The sequence below is a fragment of the Carya illinoinensis genome, chromosome 16, assembly GCF_018687715.1.
Source record: "Carya illinoinensis cultivar Pawnee chromosome 16, C.illinoinensisPawnee_v1, whole genome shotgun sequence".
Classification (NCBI taxonomy): domain Eukaryota; kingdom Viridiplantae; phylum Streptophyta; class Magnoliopsida; order Fagales; family Juglandaceae; genus Carya; species Carya illinoinensis.
The window spans coordinates 2,452,920-2,480,391 of NC_056767.1; the positions used below are offsets into that span (position 1 = coordinate 2,452,920).

The following is a 27,472-nucleotide window of genomic DNA, read 5'->3' on the forward strand; positions in this document are numbered from 1 at the left end:
ACCCGTCCGGTTTGGGTCGAGTCAGAATATTCGGGTTGGATCGGTAGCGACCTTTAACCAAATGTGGCCTTAGCCCATTCCAAAAATAGGCCCATACCTCTAAAATGAGAAGAATGCAAACTCTTTTATACATCTTCTTCGGCGCAAAGGGTTTTAACGAAGCTTTGGAATAATGGCTTTCGGACAGTCTCTACACGTGAGCTCTAAAGCGGAGCTGAAGCGGAAGGAGAAGCTGAAGAAGAAGGCCAAGTCCGGAGGATTCGAGTCCTTAGGCCTCAGCTCCAATGTATTCAGAGGAATCAAGCGGAAGGGCTACAAAGTCCCCACCCCGATCCAGCGTAAGACCATGCCGCTCATACTCGCCGGCGCCGACGTCGTCGCCATGGCCCGCACGGGTTCTGGAAAGACCGCCGCCTTTCTTGTCCCTATGATCGAGCGGCTGCGCCAGCACACCCCTCAGGGCGGCGCCAGGGCTCTTGTCTTGTCTCCCACTCGGGACTTGGCGCTCCAGACCCTCAAGTTCGCCAAGGAACTCGGCCGCTTCACGGGTTTGTTCTTTATTTATTTTTATCTAGAATTTTGGGAGCTGCCCATTTATTTTGTTGTTGAGAAATTTTTTTGGGGAAATAGAGATGATAACATATTGATTTTTTTAATTACTTATTATTTGATAATGTCGTAGTATTATCCGATAACATATTCTATTACTGTATCATATTATTGATCCAATAAGAGTTTCATTGCAGATCTTCGTATTAGTTTACTAGTTGGTGGCGATAGCATGGAGAGTCAATTTGAAGAATTAGCACAGAGTCCTGATATTATAATTGCAACTCCGGGTAGGCTCATGCATCATTTGTCCGAGGTTGATGACATGTCGTTGCGCACAGTGGAATATGTTGTTTTCGACGAAGCAGATTGTCTATTTGGCATGGGTTTTGCGGAGCAGCTGCATAAGATTCTTGCACAGCTAAGTGAGAATCGTCAGACCTTGCTTTTCAGTGCCACATTACCCAGTGCCCTTGCCGAGTTTGCCAAGGCTGGTCTGCGAGACCCTCAGCTTGTGCGGCTTGATCTGGAAACTAGGATTAGCCCTGACCTCAAGCTTTGCTTTTTTACCTTACGACACGAAGAAAAACACGCCGCTCTACTCTATTTGATAAGGGAACAAATTAGTTCCGATCAGCAGACGTTGATATTTGTGTCCACCAAACATCATGTGGAGTTTCTCAATACGTTGTTTAGAGAAGAGGGAATTGAGCCCTCTGTATGTTATGGTGATATGGATCAAGATGCTCGCAAGATTCACATATCAAGGTTTAGAGCAAGAAGGACTATGCTGCTAATTGTGACGGATGTTGCAGCAAGGGGCATCGACATTCCATTGCTTGACAATGTCATCAACTGGGACTTCCCCCCAAAACCTAAAATTTTTGTTCATAGAGTTGGACGAGCTGCAAGGGCAGGTCGTACTGGTACTGCGTTTTCTTTTCTGACATCTGAGGACATGCCTTATCTTTTGGATCTTCATCTATTTCTCTCAAAACCTATTAGAGCTGCGCCCAATGAAGAGGAGGTTTTGCAGGACATGGATGGAGTAATGTCCAGGATTGATCAAGCAACTGCAAATGGAGAAACCATCTACGGGCGTTTTCCCCAGACAGTTATTGACCTTGTTTCAGATAGAGTTAGGGAAATAATTGATTCTTCTGCGGAGCTGACTTATATGCAGAGAACCTGCACCAATGCATTTCGCTTGTATTCAAAAACCAAACCATTACCTTCAAAGGAGTCCATTAGAAGAGCAAAGGATTTGCCCTGTGAAGGCTTGCACCCAATATTCAGAAGTATAATGGGAGGTGGAGAATCAATGGCTTTAGCATTTTCTGAGCGCCTGAAAATGTTCAGGTACACTGCTAGAAAGTTTTTATTTTTTTTTATTTTTTATTTTTATTTTTTTTAAAGTAGAGTTACTTGGCAATGCGTCATTGTTTGTTTCTTACCATCTAGAATGATTGATTTATGCTAGACCCAAGCAGACTATTCTTGAAGCTGAAGGCGAAGCTGCTAAATCAAAGCATCTGCAGGTAACTCTCCACTTGTATGATTTTACGGAGGAGTTTCCTCTAATTCATAATTGTATATTCCTCATCTCCCTATGTAAACACTTCTATCTTAGTTTTAATCTAAATTATAGTTTTCTTTCTATCGATGATGAAAATCTAGCCTCTTTGATATAGTTAATATTTACATGTTGTGTACTTGCTTTCATGGTGCACGTTGGGATTTTACTTGGTGCTTTGTAGCATATTTATCATATTTGATAATGCCTCGTGCTTATTGTCATGTAGTTAAAATGTTGAAACCATATGAAAGCATAGGTGTACAGAAAGAAATATATGATGAGTCAGCTCTTTAAAATTTTTTCAGTGTTTGGTTTGCCACTAGAGAAAAGAACGGAGAAAATTTCATGTTAACCATGAATAAGAAAGGAAAAGAGAAGAAAGAGGGACAAAAATAATTAAAGAAATTATCCACTCAGACCCATCAAAATGTTCTCCCGAAAACAGAGATATTTGAGAACTTAGATGGCATGAATAAAAACTCTAAATTCTTTCTCTACCTAATAACCTTTTTCATTTTGTTTTGTTACTCCGTTCTTTTTGGCAAGACCTTATTCTCAGTTTTTCTGAAACTTTATTTTGGTGATTTGTTCAGCTTGCCTGAAATTCTAATATGATAAAAAGAGCTTTCATAAGTTTAAAACGAGTAATATTTCCCAAAATAGAACATGATAGGACTTCGAGCTTTGCACTAATTTAAGATTTGCAGGAACTTAATTTTGCCTTCCATACATTCTCTTGGACTTATCTTCTCTCAAATTTCTATGTAAGCTTGAATTTATTATGTTGAGGTTATCTCTTGATCTCAGGGCCCTTCTAGTCAATGGGTTGATGTAATGAAGAAAAAAAGAGCTATTCATGAAGAGATTATTAATTTGGTGCATCAACAACGCTCTATCAATCATGAGGAGAAGGTAGATCCGCTAAGTACTATATGATTTGAAGTTCTTTAAGATGCAAATTGATTTGCAGTTATAGGACTTGATATTTTTTCTGCAAACCACAGTGCTTTATGCCAGGATGTGTTTCTTGTATTGTGAATGTATTGTTTATTTTTACTTGCCATGACGTCTTAGTCATTCACATGAAAAAGAGAGGTGTTCATCTAGTTCAGTGCCTGAAGATCTGGTTGCATTCATGAAAAACTGAATGTAATACTCATTTACGGCTAGAATGCGCCTGAGGATGTGGAAGACACAGCAGTGTAGGGCTCCGAGTTGACCTTAGGTATTAGATTGATAATTTCTGGCATGGTCATATTTTAGTAGGAAGCTTTGTTGCTCATGAATACATTTCATTTTTCCCCTTATGTGCATTTTTGTGCTTATATCTTTACTGTGTGAGCCTATTTATCAAAAAAAAAAAAATCTTTACAGTGTAATCCTGGTCTGCGAAAAAGTTCCAGGCTGGTCCTATGTACTTCTATGGTAGGTTCAAGCAATTAATCTATTGGATGGAAAAGCTCCAAACTTCACGGTTTGTGGTATATACTTGCTTTATACTGTAATTGGCTTCATTATAATGATTTCCTTATATAGATTTCTTGTTTTAGATTGATGTATTTCTTGTATACTTGTGCACTTGGATTGCTCATTTTAATAAACTTATTACTCAAACAAGATATATTGATGGTATCAAAAAAGATATATTGATGGAATAATCTGATTTCGTGGTTTACTTTAGCAATTGAATTGTAGCTTCCTGGTGTTTATGATTTATTTGTCTTTTGGCTCTTGCAGGAAGTCATTCCTGAAGTCACTTCTTCCAAACAGAAGAAAAAAGGTTTTGTCCTTGTCCATTTCTTATTTATACCTATCAAAAAGGTTTTTATTTATTTATTTATTTGTTCAGCTTCTGTTGTGCTCTCTCTCGCACACAAACACTAATGTAATCATGTATATATGCGCTTATGTATGTATTTACATGTGTATAATGTATAGTCATAGGCTTAATTTTATATTTATCTTGGTACCGGGAGCCAATCCCCTATTGGTCCTGCGATCATGCCACAGAATGGGAGTTAGAGACCACAGTTTCAATATTTTTATTTTTGCTTTTCCTAAATCACAGACAATGTTTTCTTCCATAGCAGATCCGTATAACTTTAATTGGTTTGTTGTTCTGCCTCAAACAATTTTATTCCACTTATGGAAACCTGGCATGTGGTAAAGGAATTAAGATTCTTTCAGAAGCATTATTATTACGAAAGAATTTAGTATGTGGTAAAAATTTGAGAGGAGTCAGCCTTGTGACTTTATATAAGGAACATTGAAGAGGGGCCTTACATACAAAGATGTCAGAGTCTTAGCCTGAGTTAAAAAGGCCATTGCAAATATGGTGGCTTTTGAAAACTGGATAGTTAGTTTCAGAATATGGGTTTCTTTTGTGAAAGCTGAAGAATGATTCGGTTGATTCATAATAAATGATAGGAAATTTAATTAAGTAGTTATACTTTCTGGGTATCATCCATTCTTGCTTAGGCAATTTCTTTCTTGATTTTATTTTGTAAAGGAAGTTATGGAATTAAAGAAGAGGTGAAAGAATAGCAACCAACCACCAAAAAAGAAAAATAGAGAATTTTTTTGAATTGCACTACTTTAAATGTTTATGGGAGCACACCTTTGATAAGATCTTGATATATTTTAATGATCCCCATTTACTTATTAAAAAAAAAAAAAATTTAATGATCCCCACTTGTCTTTGGTGGTGTCTTTGGAGGGAAAGGAATGCAAGAAGCTTTAAAGATTGTGAGCGGTCAATGGAAGAGCTTAGAACCTTCTTCTTTAACACTTTATTCCATTGGTCAATTGTAATAGATTTCAATGGTTTGAATCTCCATGACTTTCTTGTATCTCTAGACAATCATGACTAGGCATTGCACTTGCTTATGTCTTGTGTACTTGGGCTAAGCCTATTTCTATCAATAAACTTGCTTACTGATAAAGAAAATTATTAATGATTTTTATATTTTTGTTTAATGTCAGAAGCTCGTGGGTCTAAAAGAAAGGCAAAGAGCTTCAAAGATGAGGAGTACTTTATAAGTTCAGTACCATCAAATCATGTAGGTTATGCATCTTTTCATATTCTAGTTTTTGATGTTCAGTAAGTCCAGACATTTTGATAAGTAAAGAAGTGAAGTCCAAACGTTCTCAATAGTTAAAATGCTGTGTCAAATTTTATGCTCCCTTAGATGTTAATGGAGCATAATATGAGTGGTAAATTTTCTCTGGACATTGTGAAGGTGATTGACCATGATTTGCATCTCGTGTTATTCTCAGCATATGGAAGCAGGACTAGCAGTAAGAGCTAACCAAGACTTCGGATCAAATAGGTATTCCCCATAATATATAGCTGAGTTTGCATGTCGTCCTTCTAATCTATCCTTGCGATGAATCCAGCCCATAAAAAGCTTTAATAGTCTGGAAGTGAAAAATTGGAAAGTTTAAACTGTATATGGCAAGATTAAAGAAGTATTAAACATGCATACATGCGTGCACACATTCATGAGAAATTTAAGAGGAAGTTGTTAGGTCATTTCTGTCATGCAAATGGCTGCTTTCTGTAGATGCCAGTGAACTTATCTGCCACATGCCCTGCTATCAGCTTTAGTATTTCAGTAAATGTATATTGCACGTGCTTCTACCCATGAAAAAAAATAAAAAAATAGTGCGCATACTTTTACAATTCTACATGTGCACGTCTCTGTCTCCTCCCTGGTAGTGAGCAATATCAAGATCAAAAGCACGTGGGTAGAAGCACGTGTAAATGGCAAGATTAAAGAAGTATTAAACATGCATACATGCGTGCACACATTCATGAGAAATTTAAGAGGAAGTTGTTGGGTCATTTCTGTCATGCAAATGGCTGCTTTCTGTAGATGCCAGTGAACTTATCTGCCACATGCCCTGCTATCAGCTTTAGTATTTCAGTAAATGTATATTGCACGTGCTTCTACCCATGAAAAAAAATAAAAAAATAGTGCGCATACTTTTACAATTCTACATGTGCACGTCTCTGTCTCCTCCCTGGTAGTGAGCAATATCAAGATCAAAAGCTCCACTTCTGAACATATTTTTATGAAGTGAAGTGGCATGATTATTTTTTAGATCTTGTGAGTTAGATATGCAAAGCCCCTGTATTTTCTTACCGGTTGCACATCTACTGACACTATTTTAATCTTAGGTTGGAAACTGCAGTTCTAGATTTAGTTGCAGATGATGGTGCGGGCATGCAGAAACAGAAGTCTCACTATCACTGGGACAAGGTAGTATAAGCTATTAACCTTTGGTTAATTATTGTGATGTAGTTTATCTTCTTGACATTAAAAATCCCTTTGGTGCAGAGGAGTAAAAAGTATGTCAAGCTAAACAATGGTGACCGTGTTACAGCTAGTGGAAAGGTATATATTCTTTTTAACCATTTTCCTTTTCTTGTCTCCATCCGCAAATTACTGACATTCACTGTTAAATTATGGCATTTTTACCTACAAAAAAAGGCATTTGAAAGAAAGATTGTATTACTAGGCATCGGAGTTTTGTGGGAATGAATATGATAGCATCTGGCTTTGTTTTAAAGGGTTGTTTTATCTTATTTGGTCGTAAGATTTCTGTTTTATGCCTTCGTACTTTCCTTTCAAATTCGGTGCCCTTGACACTATTGGGATTACCTTGATCTTCCTTGCATTATCATGGACCAAGGGACTTGCCAACTCTCTGACACACGTATAATGAAGCAAGATGGTATGGCAATTTATCTGAGCATGGCCAATGGTCCAATCCTTCATGAAAGGGACAAGTAACTGAATTTATAAGAGCTGGGGGTGGAGAAAATTTTTATGCTTAGAACATTTGCAAGAAATGGAAGTTGTCTAGGTGGCTATTTAGTGACTGCTTGTGTGGTCAATGGCAGAATATTCTTCTAATATGTTGATACGATTTAGGTGGGTTATCACTAGGGCATTTATCATGGTAATGTGCCCTTTAATTTGTCTCCCATTGCTTTAAATACCCAAGTCTTTGTTCCACATGTTGGCATAGATTGAAATTTTGTATGTCTAATCTTTTTGCATGTCATATTTTTAGCGATGATCAGATTGTCTTTAATTTGAAAAACAGCCAAAATATATAGATATTCTCTCTAAAGGGCATACAACTACATGGATCTGGGTTGATTAATCCCTTCTGGTGCATGTTGGAATATGGAATTATTGGGTAGCTAGTTAGTGTCATGCTATTGGTCTATCTGTTTATTAACTGTCCTGTGCTTGATAATAAATAATTTCACACATTCACAACAAATGCGGGATTTACTTATTTTCATGCCTGAAAGATGGACGTTTTCTATTTATACCTGGTGTGTAGATAAAGACAGAGAGTGGTGCAAAAGTGAAAGCCAATAAAACCGGGATATACAAGAAGTGGAAACAACAGTCGCACAATAAAATCTCTCTTAAAGGAACCATGAATGAAGGGAATGCTGAGGAATCCAGGAGCACGTCAGGTAATTCAATGAATTGGAAGCCCCTGATGAATGTTCATCTTATTTTCTCTTGAAATTGGTTGAAATTTGCCAAAAACTTGCTTTTATTTTCAGGGCATCTTAGATCGCAAGGAAATAATAGAAAGTTTAAAGGGGGCAAGAGGCAGCATAATATGCCTAATGCTCATGTACGTTCAGAAATTAAAGATCTAGAACAAGTTCGGAAAGAAAGGCAGAAAAAGGCAAACAAAATCTCCTACATGAAGAACAAATCTGGCAAGTCTGGTAAGGGGAAAAAATTTAATAGAAATGGCAAAAGAGGGAAGGGTAAGCAGTGAGGTCACCGAAAAAGATGGTTTTGTGCTGTTGGGTGCTCTCAGAAGATTGTTTGCAATTAGAATGGGGAAAAGAGTGCCTGAAATTTTCACAGCCAACTACATGTTTTGTGGTTTTGTATTTGGATCAAGACTGCTTAATCAGCTTGCCCTTGTAATTGAATTAAAATATGCATTTGTTAAGGTTGCACAACAGTTACATTTGTTAATGGGGTTGTGATAGTCTGCTCATACGTCTATTTCCTAGAAATCTCAACTATTCTTTAATCCAATTAATCAAAACTATTTTGTAAGGCCCCACACTTGTAAGAAATTCATTGGATGCAATCTAGAATTAGAAAGAATGCAAATGTTTCAAACATTAAGGTGTAGTTTGGACAGTGAGATAAGATGAGATAAAATAGTTTTAAATAAAAGTTGAAAATTGAATAAAATATTATTAGAATATTATTTTTTAATATTATTATGATTTTGAGATTTGAAAAAGTTGAATTGTATATTATATTTTGTATGGAAATTTTTGTAATAATGATATGGAATGAGATAAAATCATTTCTCTATCCAAATTAAGTGGGGTTATGCTTTTTGTTTCCTATAAATGATCAAGAAAAAGTATTATGTAACGTCCCAAATTTTGAGAGATTCATTTGATACAGAAAAGAAAAGAAGTTAGAATGCCAATACTTGAAAGAGAAGATATTTGTAATCATAAATGTGTAATTACCATGTAATCATTTTAAAAAAAATTGAATAAAACATGAGATTTACATTAAAAAAATTTAATTTTTTAATAGTAAATTTTAATCTTTCTTAAAGTGATTATACATTATTTATATATTTTATGATTATACGGTAAAATAGTTGGCGATTATTCCTATCAATTTGGGAATATTGTCACTTTTGACTGTTTGACTTAAACCTTGAAATATATAAAATCCTGTTTACCAATAAATAAGTGGTTCTATGGTGTAGTGGTTAGCACTCTGGACTTTGAATCCAGCGACCTGGGTTCGACTCCCGGTAGGACCTTTTTCTTTCAAGTTTCATTTTTCTAAATGTAACTGTTCTTTTTCAGAAATCAGTATCTGTATCTTTAGAGTAGTGCTACAGGCAGGCATAATGTCGTGCCTGCCCGAACGCCACTAACGTGGCATTTATATAAATATATATATATATATACATATATATGTATATATAAATAAATAAAAAAAAAAAAAAAAAAAAGATGCAAATGAATCGAGAAGGGAAAAATGCATACCCAGTTCAAGCGGAAGGGGAAAATGCCGTGCCTCACCATTTCGTTCTCTTCCTCGGCATAGTAGCTCCGGTGTGCACCAGTTGCAGCAACTCATGGCTTTGAACCTGATAAGTTTCTTTCAATTTGTCAATGGCAGAGACTCATTGTATTTTTCACAAGTTTTTATTTTATGGGAAATGGCAAAGAGGAAAAAGTTGCAAATGATTGCCCCTCACACAAAAAGGATTTTCCAGTCAACCTTTTCACAGTTGCTTTCCTCATCTGCTTCCCACTCACACACACATACACAATCATAGAGCACTGATGTGTCTTCTCTCTCTCTCTCTCTCTCTCTCTCTCTCTCTATTTCTGCATTATCTGTGTTAGTCTCTCCCTCTTTTCTTCCTCAGTTGAAATGAGAGTAAGACAACAGCGATCAAAGAAAAAACGCTGCGTGTTCTCAAGTGGAGGGAGAAGAAGAGTCTCAAATGAAAAACGCAGCGTTTTGTATTTTCAGAAGGGGGTTCGATCAGTTGAACAAAACATGAACGTTTTCATCACTTAGTTCAAACGGGACGTTTTAGTCGACGTAGGAGACCGTCCACGGGGAGCCCCCCCCCTCCACAAGAGGCCTGGGTTTAGACTTTCTCTTATCTTTACCTTTATGGATGATTTTATTCACAATCGATTATTTTATTTTATTTGAACTCCTCTAATGTTAACTGAATTTTACTCTGAATTTTGCAGTTCCAATTACAAACTCATTTGTCCCCCTTTTCGGTGTTCTATTGCTTGGATGAAACGCCAGAAATTTACCAGATCAGAATTCCACTATTGATAGAGCTACTACTACATACCATGATTCCAGTTTTTATAAGATTACCCAAAAATATAAAAAGGTTCCCATTTCTGAAATGTACTTTCCATGCATATACTCTTGCTCAAACCGCCCGAGTAGTCCAATCCGGGAAGCCAATTCCACCAGATTCTTCTTCTTGTGTTCTTAATTAATTAAAAGTAATGATTTTGTTGTGTTCTTGGTTAACCATTTCAAGGGCGATGATTCCTAAGAGAAAAAGATCGAGGCATACAAAAAACATGATTTTTCCGGCAACTTTAGAATCAATTTCCTCTTAACAAAAACAAGGCTAGGCTTCATAAAAACAGATCCTATTTGGCAAGTTGAGTTGCGAGTAAATGACCTGCTGCTTTTAGTAACGAGATATGTATTCTCAACTCTATATCATCCATAACCAACAGAACCTTTTAGTAACAGGCTTCTCTAAATGCCCACACAGAATTAGCATATCAACATGCATAAACACGAGTTCAAACTACTTTTTAAATTGTAGCTGGGTTCTGACAAAATACATACTACTTTTTAGCTCAAACCTTCATTCAATGAGCTGGGTGAGCAACATTGCTGGTTGTGCGGTGTGCATGGAAGGCACAGGCACAATGCACGGACATCAAGTTCAGACAGCCGCTCATGATAAGCGAATGCCTTCCCGAGCAAGTGTGGAGTGAAGGAAATGAATCGCACACTGCCTGAACAGCAGGCGGGGTAAGTGCCGTGCACTGGCTGATGTTGAGAGTCCTAAGCCCATCCTCATCTTTAATTTCATTCACTGGTTCCCACATTGAAGTCTTCTTCACTCGGCTGTAGGCCAAAGAGTACATTGCTCTGTCTGTGATGTTCTGACAGTAGTACAGGCCGAGGGATCTCAAATGAAGACATCTGTTTGCAAGAGCAATCACACTATCATCTGCAATGTAACAATAAATTGGTCAAGACTTTCTAAATCATAGCAAGCCAAATACACTTCCTGTTGGCCCAAAAACTTCAAAACTTTTCAGATTCAATACACTATCAATTATCATTTACATGTTTGATTGTTCCTAAATTTCGTACTTCTACTAAATCATTTACACACTACCATTGTCTTAAGCAAAAAAATGGGAATCAGAAAACATCTTAAAGGATTCTAACTCATTGCACCGTGTCAACTTTACTTCCCAACAACAGTCAGCTCACGACACCTCCAAGTCCAAACCATGTAGAATAAGGAATTCCAGAGAGAGCCCATATAAATAAAACTATGTTTTGATCTCTCCCTTCTGAGAATTTGGAAGCAAGAACACAAGTTACAGTTAAAGTTAAAGTTGACCATAGCATATAGGGACGGTAAGCATCTTAACTACACAATGATCATGCAACTAGTTGGCGTATGAGAGAATGAAACATCTTTAAACAAGTAAGCAACGGCATCTGCTAGTTGGAACTGACGAACCAGATGAAGATCCACCAGGTTACTTTCGGTATACTGCAACAGAGACCAGAGATTAGGTGTATGTGTTTTTTTTGGCAGAGAGAGAGAGAGAGAGAGAGAGAGAGAGAGAGAGAACGAGTCAGTTGCCCAAGACATTATTCGCATTGTTGAGGAGCATCCTATGATCATACAAATCCTCATAGAAAGGGACCAAGTCTACAGAAGGAGCCATGAGGCAAATTACCTGGGTGCTGGCACATCTGAATAAGGGACTAATAATATTGTGAAATTTGAGTACCAGAACAGATTAGTCCTTTTTTTCAACAAAGTACGGATTCATTACCCGCATCTTGAACAAAGTCTACAGAAGGAACCAGGAAATTGCAGGTGATGAAACCGATGAATCTGAATAAGGGGTTCATAATTTGGTGAAATTTAGCACCAGAACCCACTAGTTTTAGCATGTTAACAAAGATATAGATTCATTGCCTCTACATATCAGGTACCTGTTATGCGAACACAGCCGCACAAATCAAGAGTTCTGAGATCAGGGCATCCATATGCTAAACTCATTACTCCCACGTCACTTACATTATCACACCATCCTAAATTTAAAGACTGCAACTGACTGCAGTAACATCCAATTGCCTGCATATCATTAAAGAAATATAACTAAATTATCTCACTTCTTATGACTTGAGTTGAAAGAAACAATTGGAATTCAGAAAATCATTTATACCTGCAATGCACGGTCAGATGCAGCTTTGACACATCCACAAAGATTTAAAACCTTTAACTTATGGCAAAAACTAGCCAGATATGCAAGAGCACTGTCACTGAATGCTGAACATCCACTGATATTGAGTTTTGAAAGATTAGGGCAACCATGAGCCAGGGAATACAGAGAGCTGTCACTAAGCTTGAAACTTTTGCTGAGGTCCAGGACCTGCAGATCATGACAGCAGTTTGCTATAGTTTCAACAGCATGATCCTCAAGCTGTGGTTTATCTTGGCGCAATATGAGATTCTGCAATTTTGTGAATTTTGGAGCAAGAGATAGGACCAAGTTGTTCATGTTCTTGCTGCACCTGAAAAAAGAGTTCATGCCATCTGATAGGTATGGTATTCACAGGTACAGGATCTACTTATTTTGTTAAAAATTTAGAGAAAAATGTACTGTCAACATCATTAAAAATTTTTGATGGACAATACTGTAAAATAGAAACTGAAATATATATATATATATATATATATATATCTTGGTTTATCACTGTCAGACAACGTAAAAAAAGAGGAAAAGATATGATTGGTTAAACTCATTTGGATATAAACTATACTCAGAAAAATTCAAATATCTACGGTACTAAAACTTCAAAGACTTTTTCTTCCCAATCTTGCAACTCGTGAGGAAAGAAATCATATCCCAAAACAACAAAATAATTTGGATCTAACACAGAATCATGACTTCCTCACACAGCTTCACATCTGAACACAAACATGAAGGTCCAATGGAATGCAGCATGCAATTGATTCCACAAGTACCAGGATTTCCAAAATAAAATAGTTACTATTTATAATGCATATAAATCACCAGAAGTAGTTGAAAAAGACAAAAAAACAAAGGGTTTCCAAGACCATACAGTAACAAACAATAAAGCCATCTATGGAATTCAGGTTTCCAACTCAATTCATGATATTCCCTAATCATAAATCAACAGAAATAGAAAATTTCCAGGCAAACTTGTGTAATAGCAAGAGTTGAAACTGAAACATCAAGCAACACGTTGACATGATCTTTAGCACTACAAACAATAAAAAGAAAAACATTTTTTTTTATAGTTAAAAAAAAAGGTGGGGTCAAAATCTGTCTCTTGTTTTGAGATGTCCATCAGTTCTACAAATTTAGCAAACTCTTATAATCATGAACGAGGAAGAAATAGTACAAATTACAGGAACTCATTCCATCAAAGTTTTCACAATAAGCATATAGGGCAAGAGGAATGTACGCATAATGCTATGCTTTTAAACTTTGTACCGTAAAATTCTACAGAAGCTATAGAAAACTTTACAATAAACGATAAACCCCCCCCCCCCCCCCCCTCCATAATAAAAATAAATAAATAAATAAATAACACAAATATAGAGAAGTGGAGCTACAAGACTTTACACCCTTAAAGCTAATGATTCCACAACAGAACTGCGCAGCATTGAGTTCTTATAAAACTCCTATCCTTCTCTATTCTCTTCCCCCTTTTAGGGCACCTGGTTAAATCCATAAAGATCAAAATATGAAATATACAAGTTGAATTCAAACAAGGTAAATGCTCACTCCTATGATACCAATACATAGTTGAAAAAAAAGCTTGCGCAACAGCAATTAGTCAAATTTCTTCTAATTTGAAGGGTGGCAAATTATATGATACGACCGTCCATGAAAGGATACAAAACCAGGAAAAATAGCACCACAACCACTTGAAGCAAAATATATATATATATATATATATATACCATGAGAAAGAGAGGTGGGTAAGGCCCAAGCAAATAGCATCTCTCCACCCACGACACACTCCAGATGCCATGATCACCGTCTTATCATCAACAAGAGAAACAATTTGCAACAAGAGCTCTGTGGGAATATCCTTCCACTCAGTGATGATACCACCTTCCATTTTCACCCCTCCTTTTTGAATCCCATTTCCACCAAGCATCATAAGCTTCTCAAAGCACAAGTTCAAGTCCTCAGCCCTTAAGTTGTCTTTACCTACCATTTCACTCTCAATCCAACACCAATGTTCACTTTACTTATGTACCTGTATAAATAATAAACTCCACAGTTCTGTCACCAAATAGAGAGAGGAAATGGATAACGCATTTGCAAATTCCAAGACCTTGAATTCAGGGACCAAAAGGTGGAGGAAACCAGCACGTTAACAAACTGAAACCAACACAAAGTCATACGTGATCACCATAAGAGATTGACAGAGATGTAATTCTCAGAGAGTAAATTTCACAACTACAATCAAATCTTGAGAATTTACATGTACACGTAAATACTTTATTCTGTTTTGTTTGTTTTTTTACCATGTATATCCTCAATCCATTCACAGGAAAGTACGTGGTGATCAATGAAACGGGAATTGGTCAAAGCATACCAATTTGACGACTAACAGAACAATAAAATGTGTCAAAAGAAAAGAAAGTTGAAAAAGCCAAAGAAGCTCTTTTCTGCAAAAACAGAAACACCCATTTCGAGATATTAAATAAAAGATGCGTTTTGACCCAAACAAGCTCAAATTCTAGAGGGAAACGATCGATAAAAATTAAAAAAAACTGTATCTTTTGTTTTTCATTCCAAAACCAAACAGTTACGATCAAAACAGAGGAAAACACTGAATTCCAGGCAGATAATCCCAACGAAGAGAAAAAAAAAAAAATACCTCTTCAAAACCTATGCAAACACCAACATCTAAGAACTAAAATTAACAAACCAGTTGATGATATTAACCAAGAAAAAAAGAAAGGCTCGTAAGAAACAGATAATCTGCCAAACAAAAATTAGGGTTATGATTATGTACCTCGGAAGGCTGACTTGGTGAACAAAAGTTGCCAGCTTTGATCAGTTTCGTATTCAAGTGTGCAATGCTAGAGGCTTGCTATGCGTCTGTATTAGTACTCTGTTTTCTTTTCTATATTATTATTCTTTTAATTTCTAAGAGGAAAAGAAAAGGAGGGAGAAGCGTACGGGTGGATGTGGGGTTATTTACTCTATGCCGCCACGTGGGACAATGATGACCATCGATGTGATCTGGTGGTGCATACAGTGGGTCCTACGAAAAGTTGTCGGTCTTGATTTTATCTGAAAATTTGATTGAAAAATTGCAAATTCAGCACAAATATTAAGGAATAAAAGGGTGGGAAAATACAAAATTAAACAAATAAAAAATAAAAAAATTAGTGGAAGACATTTGATGGCGGATTATTGGAGGAGGAAAGAATAAAGGGGAAGGTGATAGAAGAGGATTGACAATGTGTAGAAGGTTCCATCTGCTTGTTCAAAACCGAAACCGTGTCCAAAAGCAATACCTTGTGAATGTCGATTCCAAAAAATGCTAATCTCTTTTCAGATTGTTCAACTTATGCTTTATTTGTGAGACATTTTCTTAATCCTTCTTAGGTTCTTTTCTTCATTTTAGAAAGTTGCTTTTTTCTTTTATAAGCTGGAAAGTTACTTTTGGAAATCCTTCACCAACAAGCTTGTTCTTAAGAGTAAAATGTTATCATTTGTACCATTTGGTTCAAGTAAATCCCCACATTGAGTATTGAGTATAAAATTTAAGTGTATACGGGGGTGGATTCAAGCAATTTCAAGTTGCATAAGTTGCGACTTTGTAATCGAATAATATTGACATATGGTTCCGTCGTCGAGTCGGGAAGATGCGGATGCTAGTTTAAAATGTTTTTAATACAATTTATTAAATGGTGCTAAGTCATTGAATACTATGTTTACAATTTTAGGGTTTCAAATTGTTTTGAGTGCAAGTTTGATCATGTGTATATGAGCTTTTGGACACCTTCCTCCTCTTAGAGTCTTGAGCCAGTTTTCAAATTAAGTAAGTTTCTCCTAATCAAGTACTAGCAACTTAATCAAATTTAAATGATAAATGGACTTCATGGGGTATGTTTGGTTTTCCACTTTGCTCAAGATTTTTTTTTTTAAAAAAAATTACAAATAAATTTTCAAAATCAAATAAAAAAGTTATATTTAAATAACTTTTCAACTGTACCATTTATTTTCAAAAATTTCAATACAAAACATATTTAAAATGAAAGTATTTAAAAGTTTTTCTGATCTCTTACAGAACCCAATAAACAGAAAATCTAAAAAAATTCTCAAAAATTGTGAAACGAAATATGCCCTTGATAATAGACAAATTAACCCACTATGTTAATGACATGATTAATTCTCAATATACTTAAAGTATCGTTTGAATAGTAAATTGAGATAAAAGTTAAAAGTTGAATAAAATATTATTAAAATATTAGAATATTATTTTTTAATATTATTATTATTTTGAGATTTGAAAAAAATTAAGTTATTTATTATATTTTGTGTAAAAATTTGAAAAAATTATAATGATGAGATAAGATGAAATATTTTCACTATCCAAACAGAGTTTAGAGGGTTGGTTTGAATAGTGAGATGAGATGAGATCATTTTAAATAAAAATTGAATAAAATATTATTAGAATATTATGTTTTTAATATTATTATTGTTTTAAGATTTTAAAAAATTAAATTATTAATTATATTTTATGTAAAAATTTTAAAAAATAATAATAATAAAATAAAACAAAACAAAACGTTTTTCAAATCTAAATGGTCTTAATATGTTATTCCTACCTTGCAGATGTTAGAAAGGAAGTGTGTCAGATACTCTTGGTGGACCATCACCAAAAGAATAAGAAATCACAACACACTTTTGAAGTTTTCAGAGGCACATATTGACTCTATTTTTATTCTCTTCAATTCCATCTGTATGCTTGTCACTATATATGTATAGTCATATTGACTCTATTTTTATTCTCTTCACTTCCATCTGTATGCTTGTCACTATATATGTATAGTCTATTCTCACACATGAATAATGCTGCGTGTCCCCTGTCAATCGGAAATGTCTTTTCTCTCAAGTCTTGTGTGCCTCAAAGTGGCTGGAAAATTGGTCCTTTTTTTATCCATTATGCAAAGAAATCTGAACTAGAGCCTCTGTATGCAGATAAAAAGGTTTTTGTGTTTGTTTTTTTTTTTTTAATTATCAATCTATATACTGTTTTCCTTCAATGTTTATGAGCAAGTTGTTTACTTGGTTAATTTGCCTCATCGGATTAAAGATGGGATGTTGGGGGCGGGGGTGGTCAGACATGAATAATGATGAACAGTAAGAGTTTTTGGTTAATTTCGTCTTAACAACTATAATTCCTAGGTAGCTGTATCTTGTGAGGGAAGAGGATCGGGAGGAAGAGTAATGCTACTGATTAGGCCTATGCAGGAAATCGCTTGACCTGATCCGCCCGCGAAATCCAACCCACATAGTGCCACATCGGAAAACCGGTTTAAATTAAAGCTTGAGTTCAATCCGTACAACCCGTTTTATATTAGGCAATCCACATAAAAGTTAAAACCCAACCAAATGTGAAACCCTAGATAGCTAGCGCCCCACCTTCTCCCCTCCTAAATTCTCTTTGTCGCCATCGCCACCCTTCCCCACTTCTCTGCGACCAACAACGACTTTTACAGAGCCAAGGCAGCCACCTAGCAGGACTCCCTCCTAGTGTGGTTGTTGCCAAAGAAAGTACGAGCAAAGGCGGAGGAAATTCCAAAGATTTGTAGGAAAGAGGTGCTTGCATGGAAATCGCATGCAACAAAAGTGGTTGAGGCTTTGTTCGAGTTACTGTCTAAAGGGTTGGGAGTGGAGACTAGAAGGTTCAAGGAGCTGGGGTTTTTGGCCGATAAATTGCTCATGGGTCATTGCTATCTGTACTCTCTGATTTGTTAGTGACTAAACATATCTGATTCGACTCCCCATTTCTCATTCCCCTCTTAAATGATCTCTCTCTCTCTCTCTCTCTCTCTCTCTCTCTCTCTCTCTCTCTCTCTGTTCTTACGATCCTCTAGGTATTACACTAAGTTTGTGTGGATTCTCACCTCTAAGTTATGATCCCTGAATGGACTGATGTGGTTTTAGAGAGGAAGACCATACTTGTGTGACTGTTGACTCTCAAGTTTTGTTGAATGTGTTAGATTTCATATAGTTGCGAAGATGATGAAATTGAAGCTTGAGCTGGGCTTGATGTTTTATTGTTGGCGATTTGATTGTATGTTCAAGAGTTTACCGAGTATGGTTCAGGCTCAAGTTCTCTCATTTCTGGCTTATGAGCATCAGAAGTTTTGTGCGCGTGACTTGTCAATGCTGGCCCAGAACGTTTTGAGTATGAATCAGTAACTCAATTTTTGGGTCAAGAGAGCTACCCGCAATCTGCTTGAGGTATTGTTTGATATGAAGTATGAGTGGATTTTTGGTTTGAGTTTGGATTATGGGGAAGAAGGCGTGGATGAAGAGTTCGAAACTGTACCAAGTTGGCTCAAGGAGGTGGCGGGTGCCAATGATGTGTTTCTCCCTTGGCTTCTTATTTTTCCGCACAAACTGAATTCAAAAACATTTCTCGGTACCAATGAAGATAGTCTGGATTTTTCGAAGCACAATGGAGAGGATGGAGAAAGGGAGTTGAATGCAATCATGAAGGAAATAGGTGTTGATCATCCCACAAATGTTCCTGTTGGATCTGAAATTTAAGAAAATGCTAATTCTTTAAAAGTTAGGACTCTGAACTTCAAATCTTCTTAAAAAACTGCTGGTTTAGTTAATGAAATTGAAGCATGAAGCAGTGAAGGTTCCATAAAATGTCATTGGGGGGAAAAAAAAAAAATTGACTCAGTTTGGCCCAAGCACGGCCCGGATTGGTCGGGTTGCAGGTCTACTACCAGTATCGATAGTTTGGACTGACAAGTGCATTTGCACTTTTTTTTTTTTTTTAATTTCTTTTGTTTTTATTTTAACTATAGTTATACTACATACAATTATTTTTGTATATTCATTACATATTTCATTGGTGTGATTGGTTAAAATAATTATTTTATATCTAAAAAATAACGCAGTCAATCAAATCAGTGGAATCCACAAAGAAGTACACAAAAATGACTGCACATAAATTTTTAAAAAAAGATAATATACACTTTTGTAAAGCATTCTCGGTTCAAATAACTTTTTCTAAGGAAAATTCATCACTGTAGAAGCCTAAAGTCTACAGCTTTGGACCACTTTGCCAGCCATAGTAAGGCCACCACCACCTACAAAGTTGTGATGTGTTGATTTGAGTACATTTTGTTTGTTTGTTTAGAGCTCTATAGTCCAAGCATTTTTTGTATCATATCTACTTGTCTATATGTTCCTCCACAATGGGTACAAAGTACAAATGCCCTTTTAAAATCCCGTGCCTTTGGATCAAATAGGCTGATGAATAATTGTCCAAACCAAAAGCAACTTGCTTACCATGTTACAACTTACAACTCTATATGTACATAACTCATTAATTTACAACTATATTTTATAATTTTAGTAGTTTGATTAAAACATGATAAAATGATGATAGTTTTATTATTATTTAAGTTATTTTATAAAAATACCTTTAATTTAAAACATAATTGAGAAAAGGATTGTGTAATAAGATTTGTATCTATCATTGACTTTTGATATATTAAATAAACTTCCTATTAATAAGGATCATTGATATACTCAATCTAAGGTATTACAACTTATCTCTTCTTAAATTTCTGATGTTTTCATCGAGTAATGATATCCATACAATACATTTCACAATACATGGGTAAAATAAGGGTGTTTTGTAAAATGATATTAGTTTTATAAGTTATTTTAAAAAACACCCATCCTTGTGTTTATCATTTTTTATTTAGCAAAATCTTAAGAGGTTTGGATACAAAAAGTCTTTTTAATTCATTTTGTCTTATTTAATCATTACAACTTTCTCAAATTTCCATACAGAATACAATAAACAATTCAACTTTTTCAAATATCAAATTAATAATAATATTAAAAAATAATATTTTAATAATATTTTATTCAATTCATCTCAACTCAATATTCAAACTGCACCTTATTTTCCTCTTAGTTAAAGATAATATATCTAAACTGGAAAAGATTTTGCGACTTTCTTTTTCGTAGTCAAACTATTAACTTTATTTTTGATGTGGCCTAGTTCCTGCGTACGTAATTGTCAACATATCACACCTAGAGCAAGGCCTCCTTTTCGTGGCTGTTGCGTGTGGGCATCATGAAACTTGATTAGGGGCAAAACCTTTGGATTGAGCAAGCTCCATTTTATGTCTAACCCAGAGTTGAAAGTTTTGGTTTCATTAATAAAATCAGTGTTAAATTGCTGGAAAATATACACAAACAGAATCAAACAAGTGAAAAAGAAAAACCATGTTCAGACAGCATAGCATTGTAAGCATTCATGTCCATTGTACAGGGGGCCTGCCCAGAATGATCACAGACAGGTTCATTATTCTGTACACTGCCAATGTGTCTGTTTAGATCAATATACGGATATCGTTTTTAAGCTAAGAACTTTTCCAACAAGTTACCAAAGAAGAAGCTCGTTTTAGCCCATCCACTAGCCTCAGGTGCCTTTGCACTTGCTGCTGGGACCTTCTTCACATTGAGCTTGATCGTGTGTCCAATTTCTTTGCGAAGTGCTTCAATGGTCTTTGTGTCCACCGGCTTCCCTGAAGCATCTCTAACGTAGAAAACATTCACTGCTTGCTCCCCAACTGTTGTTACATCCGCTCTGGTGACTGATAAACCATTCTCTCTCAAGATCCTTGTTACTTCAGATAGTAAACCTACTCTATCCTTTGCACAGAGCTCTAGGCTTAGACCCTGTATGCATGGTTGACACCATATGAATTGAATTGAAGCTGGAAATTTTCTATGAATGTTTCTTGTATTTGATCCAGTAACATGTATGAATGAGACAATTATATGGACTATTAAAACAAGTTCATGGTGTGATTCATTGACAACGTATTCATAAAGCAAAAATGGATAGTATGTTGCAGTTAATTTCAATTTTTGCTGTCTTTTTTATGTGGTTAAGCAAAAGACGCATGTATCAGCACAGTTTCACAGTTTATAACCCATGTTGTGGTAATGCCTAGTTTTGCCCGAAACTTATTTCTATAGCAACAAATAGAGGAATGTGTGCCATCTATAGTTAGCAAATTCAGGATGGCATCCCTTCAATTTTGAAGAAATATATATTGTCATGCCATAGTGGTCTCCTCTCCCTTTTAGTAATTTACATGGCACGCAAGAAAAATAGAGTTTGATCGCTGGATATAGATGAAATCACATTCACCATAGGTCTTTAGAAACAATGAACTGAGGCCAGTCTATTGTCCTCATATCTATCATGTGACAACCGACTAGATTATGAAAAGTTCTTTTTATTAATATAACCATGAAAAGTTCAACACTCTCAATCAGAAAAGTGTACATGCCTGATTCTTCAATTAAACGTAAACGATATTGTATATTTATATATGCTTTAGGCAAGAAAGAAAGGTAAGGGTAGAACTTTGGTTAGACTTGTCACTTACCTCAGTAACTCTTCTTTGAATAGCAGCTTCAAGACATTTAATGACCATTTCCTTTTCTCCTTCGGTATCAAGTGTGCATCCATCCACGTGACGAATAAAATATTCCTACGAGTATATGAAGGTTAGCCTGATTACGTGTCCAAATCCCTATCGTGGGTGTTGGAACTTTGTGAATGCTTTTCATTTCCTTTTTTTTGCCTTTTTGAAAGAGGAAATCCCAAGTACATATATGGAGTGAAATCGGAAAAATTGGATTACTTTAAATGCTGTAGTCCACACAAAAAGCAAAAACAGAATACAGAGAAAAGTCACTTGTTGAACCCTTAAAATGGACTTACCCAAAACCTAAGGGCCTGAGGCCACTTATTTTTCCACAATGGAAAAGATGGAAGCTTAAGTGAAAACAATGTCCAATTTGGAATTTGGACATTGGGCATGTGAATACTCAATGATTCTGTTAGAAATTTTATTGTTTACAGTGGCTAAGGTGTGGAGATTATCTCTTCAGCACATGGAAAAAACCACCGAAGTGGTATTATGGTATTGCTTTTACTCATGGTGCATAGCTAATTTCAAATATATATGAGCAACTGCAAATATCCTGCAAACATATATGTGTTTAAGTTGAAGCTATTTGATGTTATAAAGTAAGCTTTATTATGAGCATCTGCAATTATCATGTGGAATATAAGTTGAAATCAACTTTATTAAGTTGTTCATCAGAAATGAAGTCAGTATTCATTTACCTGTGATGCATACGGGCCATCTGATGAAATGGTGGCATGGAAAACAACATATTGCATGTCTGTGAGTGTGCACACGATGTCAAACATTAGTTTTGCACGATCTTTGCACCGTACACTAATCACTGAGTACCCCTTTTCCTCACAACGGTCAACTGTAATTTTTGGTTTGAATGCAGGAGGATAATCAATATCAGTTGTTACCCCACCTCTTTCATAGTCCCTATCAGCAAAAAACATCTGATGGAGCCGTCTATCAACATGGGTGTACCCCATGGAGAAACTTGTACAGCTCTCCCAGTTGTCATCCTCACATACTCGCAAGATGTTCTTAAGCTGCTCCTCCATTACAGATAATCTGGTCGGGTCATCTATGGCACGGTTTGTGGTGTTATCATTGACATAAAGAACACTTGCTATTCGCCCATTGTGTGTCCATAGTTCAGCTGTAACAACATTAATGTCGAGGTTGGCAAGAACAGCGGAGATCTCAGATAAGAGACCAGGACGGTCCCTGCCAATGAGCTCAATAGCTGTGTGATCACCAATAGAGTGTACCCCAACCCTTTTGCCTGGCCAAGTCCTCAACTTGTCCTTCACGTGTCCATTTGGTCCTAAAGCCTATTGTAGCCACAATAGTTGATTAAATTTGCTATAAATAAGTCATATAAAGACAATATATCCATTTTAATGGAAACTTGCCACCTTTTAAGTGGTTTATAAATTAATTCATGAAAGCATATCCGGAAGAAGAAACTGGTGTACCTTCTCTATGTAGTCGATGGTTTTGCTGTCTGTTACCCTGTTTCCTTGTAGATCCGTGACATGAAATACTGTCCATTTGAAAACATGTCAACTAATTGTTTAATGTGTGTGCAGGCATGTATAGTGCAAAGAAAAATGCTATTCATCATCCTCTTAATTACAATCCTCTCATCATCCCTTTACATGATATCAAATAATATTGGTACACTCACATAGCCTAAAATGGGAAACATTTTTTTTTTTTCTCCCCTACGGGTCTGGAAACAAAAGTTCATGTAGCAGCCAACATTGCCAAGTAAAGAGAAAGCTCATAGTCCAAGTATATAACAAGCAAAAATAAATTCATATACAAACCATCCATGAACCATCCACCATCAGAGGAGACGTAAGCTTTGTTAATGATGAGGTCAAGATCTATCAGTACTTGCACAACTTCCAACAGAATTCCTGGTTTGTTAACGCTGTCAACCTACAAATCACGGTCATAACCTCCTCATGATATTCTTGTAAGGGAATTAAGAAAATAAGTGCAGAGACGAGGATGTAGAGATGTGATATTGTGGAAATAGTGTCTGCTGTGCATAAGGTAAACTAACAAAGATAATCCTTCATGCAAAAAAGAAAGACAATTTGTTGCAACATAGGTGGGGTTAAGCATGATCCACCTGCCATATGAACTAACTTGGGCCGAAATTTTGTAGATAATTTTGTGATGCTCTGTTTGACAAATTAAGGAATTTATGAGTGACTTCGAATAGGTAATTTGATCTTTTCCTATTCTTTTTATTTGAAAAAAAAAAAAAAAAAAAACGAGATGTTCTTTTTCATCTTTAATTTTGTCATCCACGATCACGCTTATTGAAGTGTCACATTTTAAAATAGCTGGATTACAAAGCCACTTAAAATGTCATATCACTTATCAGTCAATATGATTAAGATTGTTAAAATCTAAAATAAATAAAAAAGGTAATTGGAAATATTGAAACCCTTATCTCATGCCATATGGCACTACAATATACAGAGTGACCTGATCGTGACTAATTGTGGAGGACAGAATGAAGTATAAGTCATAAATATATCAGAATGTACCTTGATTAGAGTACAGTCATGGCAACTAACGTTGTCTACGGACACCCTGCAAACAGAAAATGGTTACTTCATGAAAACAACACAATGGCGCCAGAAACTAACCTTAGGGAGTGCATCATATGCAGTCAATGAAGAGAAAGAGAACCTTGGAGGATTGATTCTGGTGCTAAAGCTCTCATATTCAGGATCAAAGTATGGCCAACAAACTCTTGCCATCTAGTTCAAACCTTTGGCAATCAAGCTGGTGTCTCTTTCCCTGTGTCACAGAGGGATCAACACTCCCCGGTTTGCTGGCGAGATTCACCACCGTTGAAAGCAACGACTTTACACCTGTTATTAATCCATATGTTAGTGAATCAGACATGGCATATAAAAGTGAGTATGGCAAACATTATAGGAAGAACAATGAAGGACTTGTAAACAAATCCATCCCATCATGCCTAAAGGCTTGGCCCCTCTCAAGCTGATTTGGGAAAACGGTAATAGAACAGAGGGAAGTTCACTAGAGTTTGGAGATGAGCTAGAAACTCTTTTCGGTATTGGCTCTTTCATCCTTAATGGCTCCACCAGCAAGCAGCAAGCACTAGACACACCCAAATCAGCATACGGAAAAGAATAAATCTACTTGTAAGCTTTTTAATCGACACACCAAACACAACTGACATGTAAGCCTGCCACGTCAGCTTGCATAAAAAAGTATCAGTACTCTTATCCTTTTCATGAATATAATGAGTATCACAATAAGCGCTATGTTACACACAGAACTCCTAAATATTCTAGCTATAGAGAAAATAGGTGAGAACTCGTGATATTATGAGCTCATAATCTCAACTCCTGATAAGATTTGGGTTCCCAAGGAAAAAATTCTGGGTTTGCCCCAATGATAGGAAGTTAGCTACCATCTAGTAGTAACTCGATGAAGTCAAACTGGTGATAAGTTTTACTAGTTATTAGGCTACAAAATATTCTTTGAATTAATGGCAACAATAACCTTCAATGCAAATAGTCAATAAACGCACCTAATTGGTCTTAAAAAATCAACCACATTCTACAGTATTACAGAGATGATCTTGAGAAAGAAAAAACTAGGGGTCAAAGTCATTCCAATCCAGTAATCCTTATGATAGGCAACAATTGCAAACGAAACAACTTATAACTCTGCGATTCATTCAAACACAACAGTAGCTGTCGCACAACCTCCATGGAGTATCATATTGAAACAATTCCCTCCACTTTGCTTAAAATATTAGCTTTTATGTGCTGTGCTTTAATCAGTGCTAAAAAGCATGCTGTATAAGAGGCTTTAAGGTAAGAAATTGATCGTAAAAGTTTCAAGTATCATATATCAAGGTTTCATGTTTGGCTTTCACCTGTAACTGATTTTGAACTTAGTTAAGGCATGTTCTGGGTTGTTGGTGCTGAAGTCGAACATGGGTCATTCCATGGATTTTAAGGAATAAGGGCACCAAAAGAGAAAGACCCACAATTTAAAGAGAGGAAAAAAAAGAGAAGAAGCTAAATTATCAATTAATTACATGAGCAGAAAGCTGAATGGAAGGGATTAAAGTGTAACCACATCCTCCAAAAAGTTAAAAGGTTCTAGTTTTTTTTTTTTTAAAGAAAGCATAAAGCCTTTAAGGCTTCAAAATGCTTACAAATATTACGAGAGAAGGTGGGATCTTTTCGGCTGTCCAAGCCTAGTCCATAGTTGAAAATAGTGCCTTTGACGAATGCACAATAAAAGAGGTTGGAATTTTAAAAACAAAACTGAATTAATAAAATAAATTAAAATAAAACCCAAGAGTGTTGGAAACTCAACACGTGGGTGACTGTGACTCAACAAAAGAACGGACCGTCCATTTTACTTTTGAGAATTGGTAACCCTAAATCAAGCATCGAACGGTCATATCAGCTCCTTGATTCTTCTTGATTCGACGGTGGTGAAATTTTCTTTTACTTTTCAGCTAGCAACCATCAGACAACATAGTTATAACAATAATAGTAACGACAACAACAACTCAGCTAATGCAGATGCCGACTAAAAGTCTGCAGTGTAGAAACAAAACTAGAATTCGAAAATTTGCTATGTTTTTCGTGCAAATCATTGCTCTTTATTTTCATGGCATGCAAGAAACTGTTGTATCAATGAAGGAAGAAAATTCATTAATCAAAGCTGTAAATCAGAATCTGCTGCAACTTCAGCAGAACAACAAAGAAAATAAATAAATAAAGAAAGCGAGGAAATGGCGAGCCAGAATCTCAGGCGCACACCTGTGAATTTGAGAGAGAGAGAGAGAGAGAGAGAGAGAGAGAGAGAGAAGTTTGCAGAATTTTTGTTTCCAACTGGAACAATGATAATATGTAGGGTATGTACTATGTACACAGAGAGAATAATTTATCGGGAACTTCTTCGGTTGGAAATTAAAAGGAGAATGCTTTTAATCACGAGCTCAGGCAGAAAAGTAACCCAATTCTTGGAGAAAAAACAGCAGGTCCGGAATTTGGCAGGAAGGTTCAGGATTTGAGCACAGAAAGAAAGAAAGAAAGAAAGAGAAAAAGAGTGATACAGAGAGAGTCCGTCGGCGGAGTTAGAGAAATCCATAGAGGGTGCTAAAAAGAAGAGAAAAGGTGTTACCTTGGAAAGGTCAAATTGATACTGGAAGTAATTACATCTTCTCGAACAGAGCCAGAGAGCGCGCGCATAGCAGAAAGATGGATCTTTCTTCTTTTTTGTAGCTCCGCTTTCGACGTTGGAATACCACTCTCTCTCTCTCTCTCTCTCTCTCTCTCTCTCTCTCTCTCTCTCACGCAAGCACGCACGGAGAGAATAAGGCTAGTGTCTTGCTCGCTCGCTCTCTAAAAGACGAAGGAATCGTAAAGCGGCGGGGATGGCGGAAGGAAGGTCCATTATATATTTCGGATGTCTTCTTCCCTGTTCCGACCTTTTGGTGTCAGCTGTCTATTCGTCACATTTCTGTGCTGTCGCTGTTATAACTTTTTTGATTCGGAGAGATTATTTGAATCTCAATCTATTTAATGTTGGAATTTGTATTAATCACGGATGGTGGTTATGTCTATCTTTTTCTTCTCTCTCTCTTTTTTTTTTTAAAATTAATTATTATATAACACACCACATTCTTTATATTTATAAAAATAGTCACAAAATATAAATAATTTTTTTTTATGTAAATTGATGCTT

General features: G+C 36.1%; 3 protein-coding genes, 1 long non-coding RNA gene and 1 other non-coding gene across 8 annotated transcripts; 3 read left to right on the forward strand and 2 right to left on the reverse strand.

Annotated features, from left to right (window-relative positions):
* Positions 1 to 135: 135 nt before the first annotated feature.
* On the forward strand, positions 136 to 8,167 carry LOC122299351 (putative DEAD-box ATP-dependent RNA helicase 29). The gene is made up of 11 exons (XM_043109576.1): positions 136 to 548; positions 747 to 1,908; positions 2,030 to 2,087; positions 2,933 to 3,037; positions 3,863 to 3,905; positions 5,108 to 5,184; positions 5,402 to 5,454; positions 6,306 to 6,387; positions 6,466 to 6,522; positions 7,484 to 7,622; positions 7,716 to 8,167. Exons 1-11 carry the CDS (start codon positions 173 to 175, stop codon positions 7,937 to 7,939), a joined length of 2,376 nt encoding a protein of 791 aa, XP_042965510.1. The 5' UTR covers positions 136 to 172; the 3' UTR covers positions 7,940 to 8,167.
* Positions 8,168 to 8,893: 726 nt separating this feature from the next.
* Positions 8,894 to 8,965, forward strand: TRNAQ-UUG. The gene has a single exon. It is a non-coding gene; the product is annotated as a tRNA-Gln (tRNA).
* LOC122299375 lies at positions 8,914 to 10,088 on the forward strand. Its single transcript, XR_006239672.1, has 2 exons — positions 8,914 to 9,809; positions 9,921 to 10,088. It is a non-coding gene; the product is annotated as an uncharacterized LOC122299375 (long non-coding RNA).
* Positions 10,089 to 10,382: 294 nt separating this feature from the next.
* Positions 10,383 to 15,154, reverse strand: LOC122299374 (F-box protein SKP2B-like). Of its 4 annotated transcripts, XM_043109619.1 has the most exons (6): positions 15,019 to 15,142; positions 14,332 to 14,378; positions 13,952 to 14,253; positions 12,183 to 12,531; positions 11,950 to 12,091; positions 10,383 to 10,939 (listed from the first exon to the last, which is right to left on the reverse strand). In XM_043109619.1, exons 3-6 carry the CDS (start codon positions 14,209 to 14,211, stop codon positions 10,572 to 10,574), a joined length of 1,119 nt encoding a protein of 372 aa, XP_042965553.1. In that variant the 5' UTR covers positions 14,212 to 14,253; positions 14,332 to 14,378; positions 15,019 to 15,142; the 3' UTR covers positions 10,383 to 10,571. The 4 variants fall into 4 exon arrangements, with proteins under 4 accessions (XP_042965553.1, XP_042965552.1, XP_042965550.1 ...); XM_043109618.1 differs by lacking the exon at positions 14,332 to 14,378 and having other exon boundaries at positions 15,019 to 15,154; XM_043109616.1 differs by having other exon boundaries at positions 13,952 to 14,378; positions 15,019 to 15,141.
* Positions 15,155 to 20,486: 5,332 nt separating this feature from the next.
* Positions 20,487 to 27,158, reverse strand: LOC122299549 (ACT domain-containing protein ACR3). The gene is made up of 8 exons (XM_043109918.1): positions 26,909 to 27,158; positions 24,419 to 24,603; positions 24,274 to 24,319; positions 23,539 to 23,653; positions 23,185 to 23,252; positions 22,423 to 23,040; positions 21,677 to 21,781; positions 20,487 to 20,957 (listed from the first exon to the last, which is right to left on the reverse strand). Exons 2-8 carry the CDS (start codon positions 24,487 to 24,489, stop codon positions 20,634 to 20,636), a joined length of 1,347 nt encoding a protein of 448 aa, XP_042965852.1. The 5' UTR covers positions 24,490 to 24,603; positions 26,909 to 27,158; the 3' UTR covers positions 20,487 to 20,633.
* Positions 27,159 to 27,472: the final 314 nt, after the last annotated feature.

What these genes read in the sequence shown, in the direction of transcription:
- LOC122299549 (XM_043109918.1), bottom strand. Translation starts at nt 24,489, where the DNA reads ATGGCAAGAGTTTGTTGGCCATACTTTGATCCTGAATATGAGAGCTTT. An exon ending in TGGTGGATGGTTCATGGATG is followed by an intron (nt 23,253 to 23,538) that starts GTTTGTATATGA and finishes TCAAATGGACAG; the next exon opens with TATTTCATGTCACGGATCTA. An exon ending in CCATCGACTACATAGAGAAG is followed by an intron (nt 23,041 to 23,184) that starts GTACACCAGTTT and finishes TGGCTACAATAG; the next exon opens with GCTTTAGGACCAAATGGACA.
- LOC122299374 (XM_043109618.1), bottom strand. Translation starts at nt 14,211, where the DNA reads ATGGTAGGTAAAGACAACTTAAGGGCTGAGGACTTGAACTTGTGCTTT. An exon ending in ACCCACCTCTCTTTCTCATG is followed by an intron (nt 12,532 to 13,951) that starts GTATATATATAT and finishes CTCTTTTTTCAG; the next exon opens with GTGCAGCAAGAACATGAACA. An exon ending in CATCTGACCGTGCATTGCAG is followed by an intron (nt 12,092 to 12,182) that starts GTATAAATGATT and finishes AATGATATGCAG; the next exon opens with GCAATTGGATGTTACTGCAG.
- LOC122299351 (XM_043109576.1), top strand. Translation starts at nt 173, where the DNA reads ATGGCTTTCGGACAGTCTCTACACGTGAGCTCTAAAGCGGAGCTGAAG. An exon ending in CTATCAATCATGAGGAGAAG is followed by an intron (nt 3,038 to 3,862) that starts GTAGATCCGCTA and finishes TGGCTCTTGCAG; the next exon opens with GAAGTCATTCCTGAAGTCAC. An exon ending in GGAATCCAGGAGCACGTCAG is followed by an intron (nt 7,623 to 7,715) that starts GTAATTCAATGA and finishes TTTTATTTTCAG; the next exon opens with GGCATCTTAGATCGCAAGGA.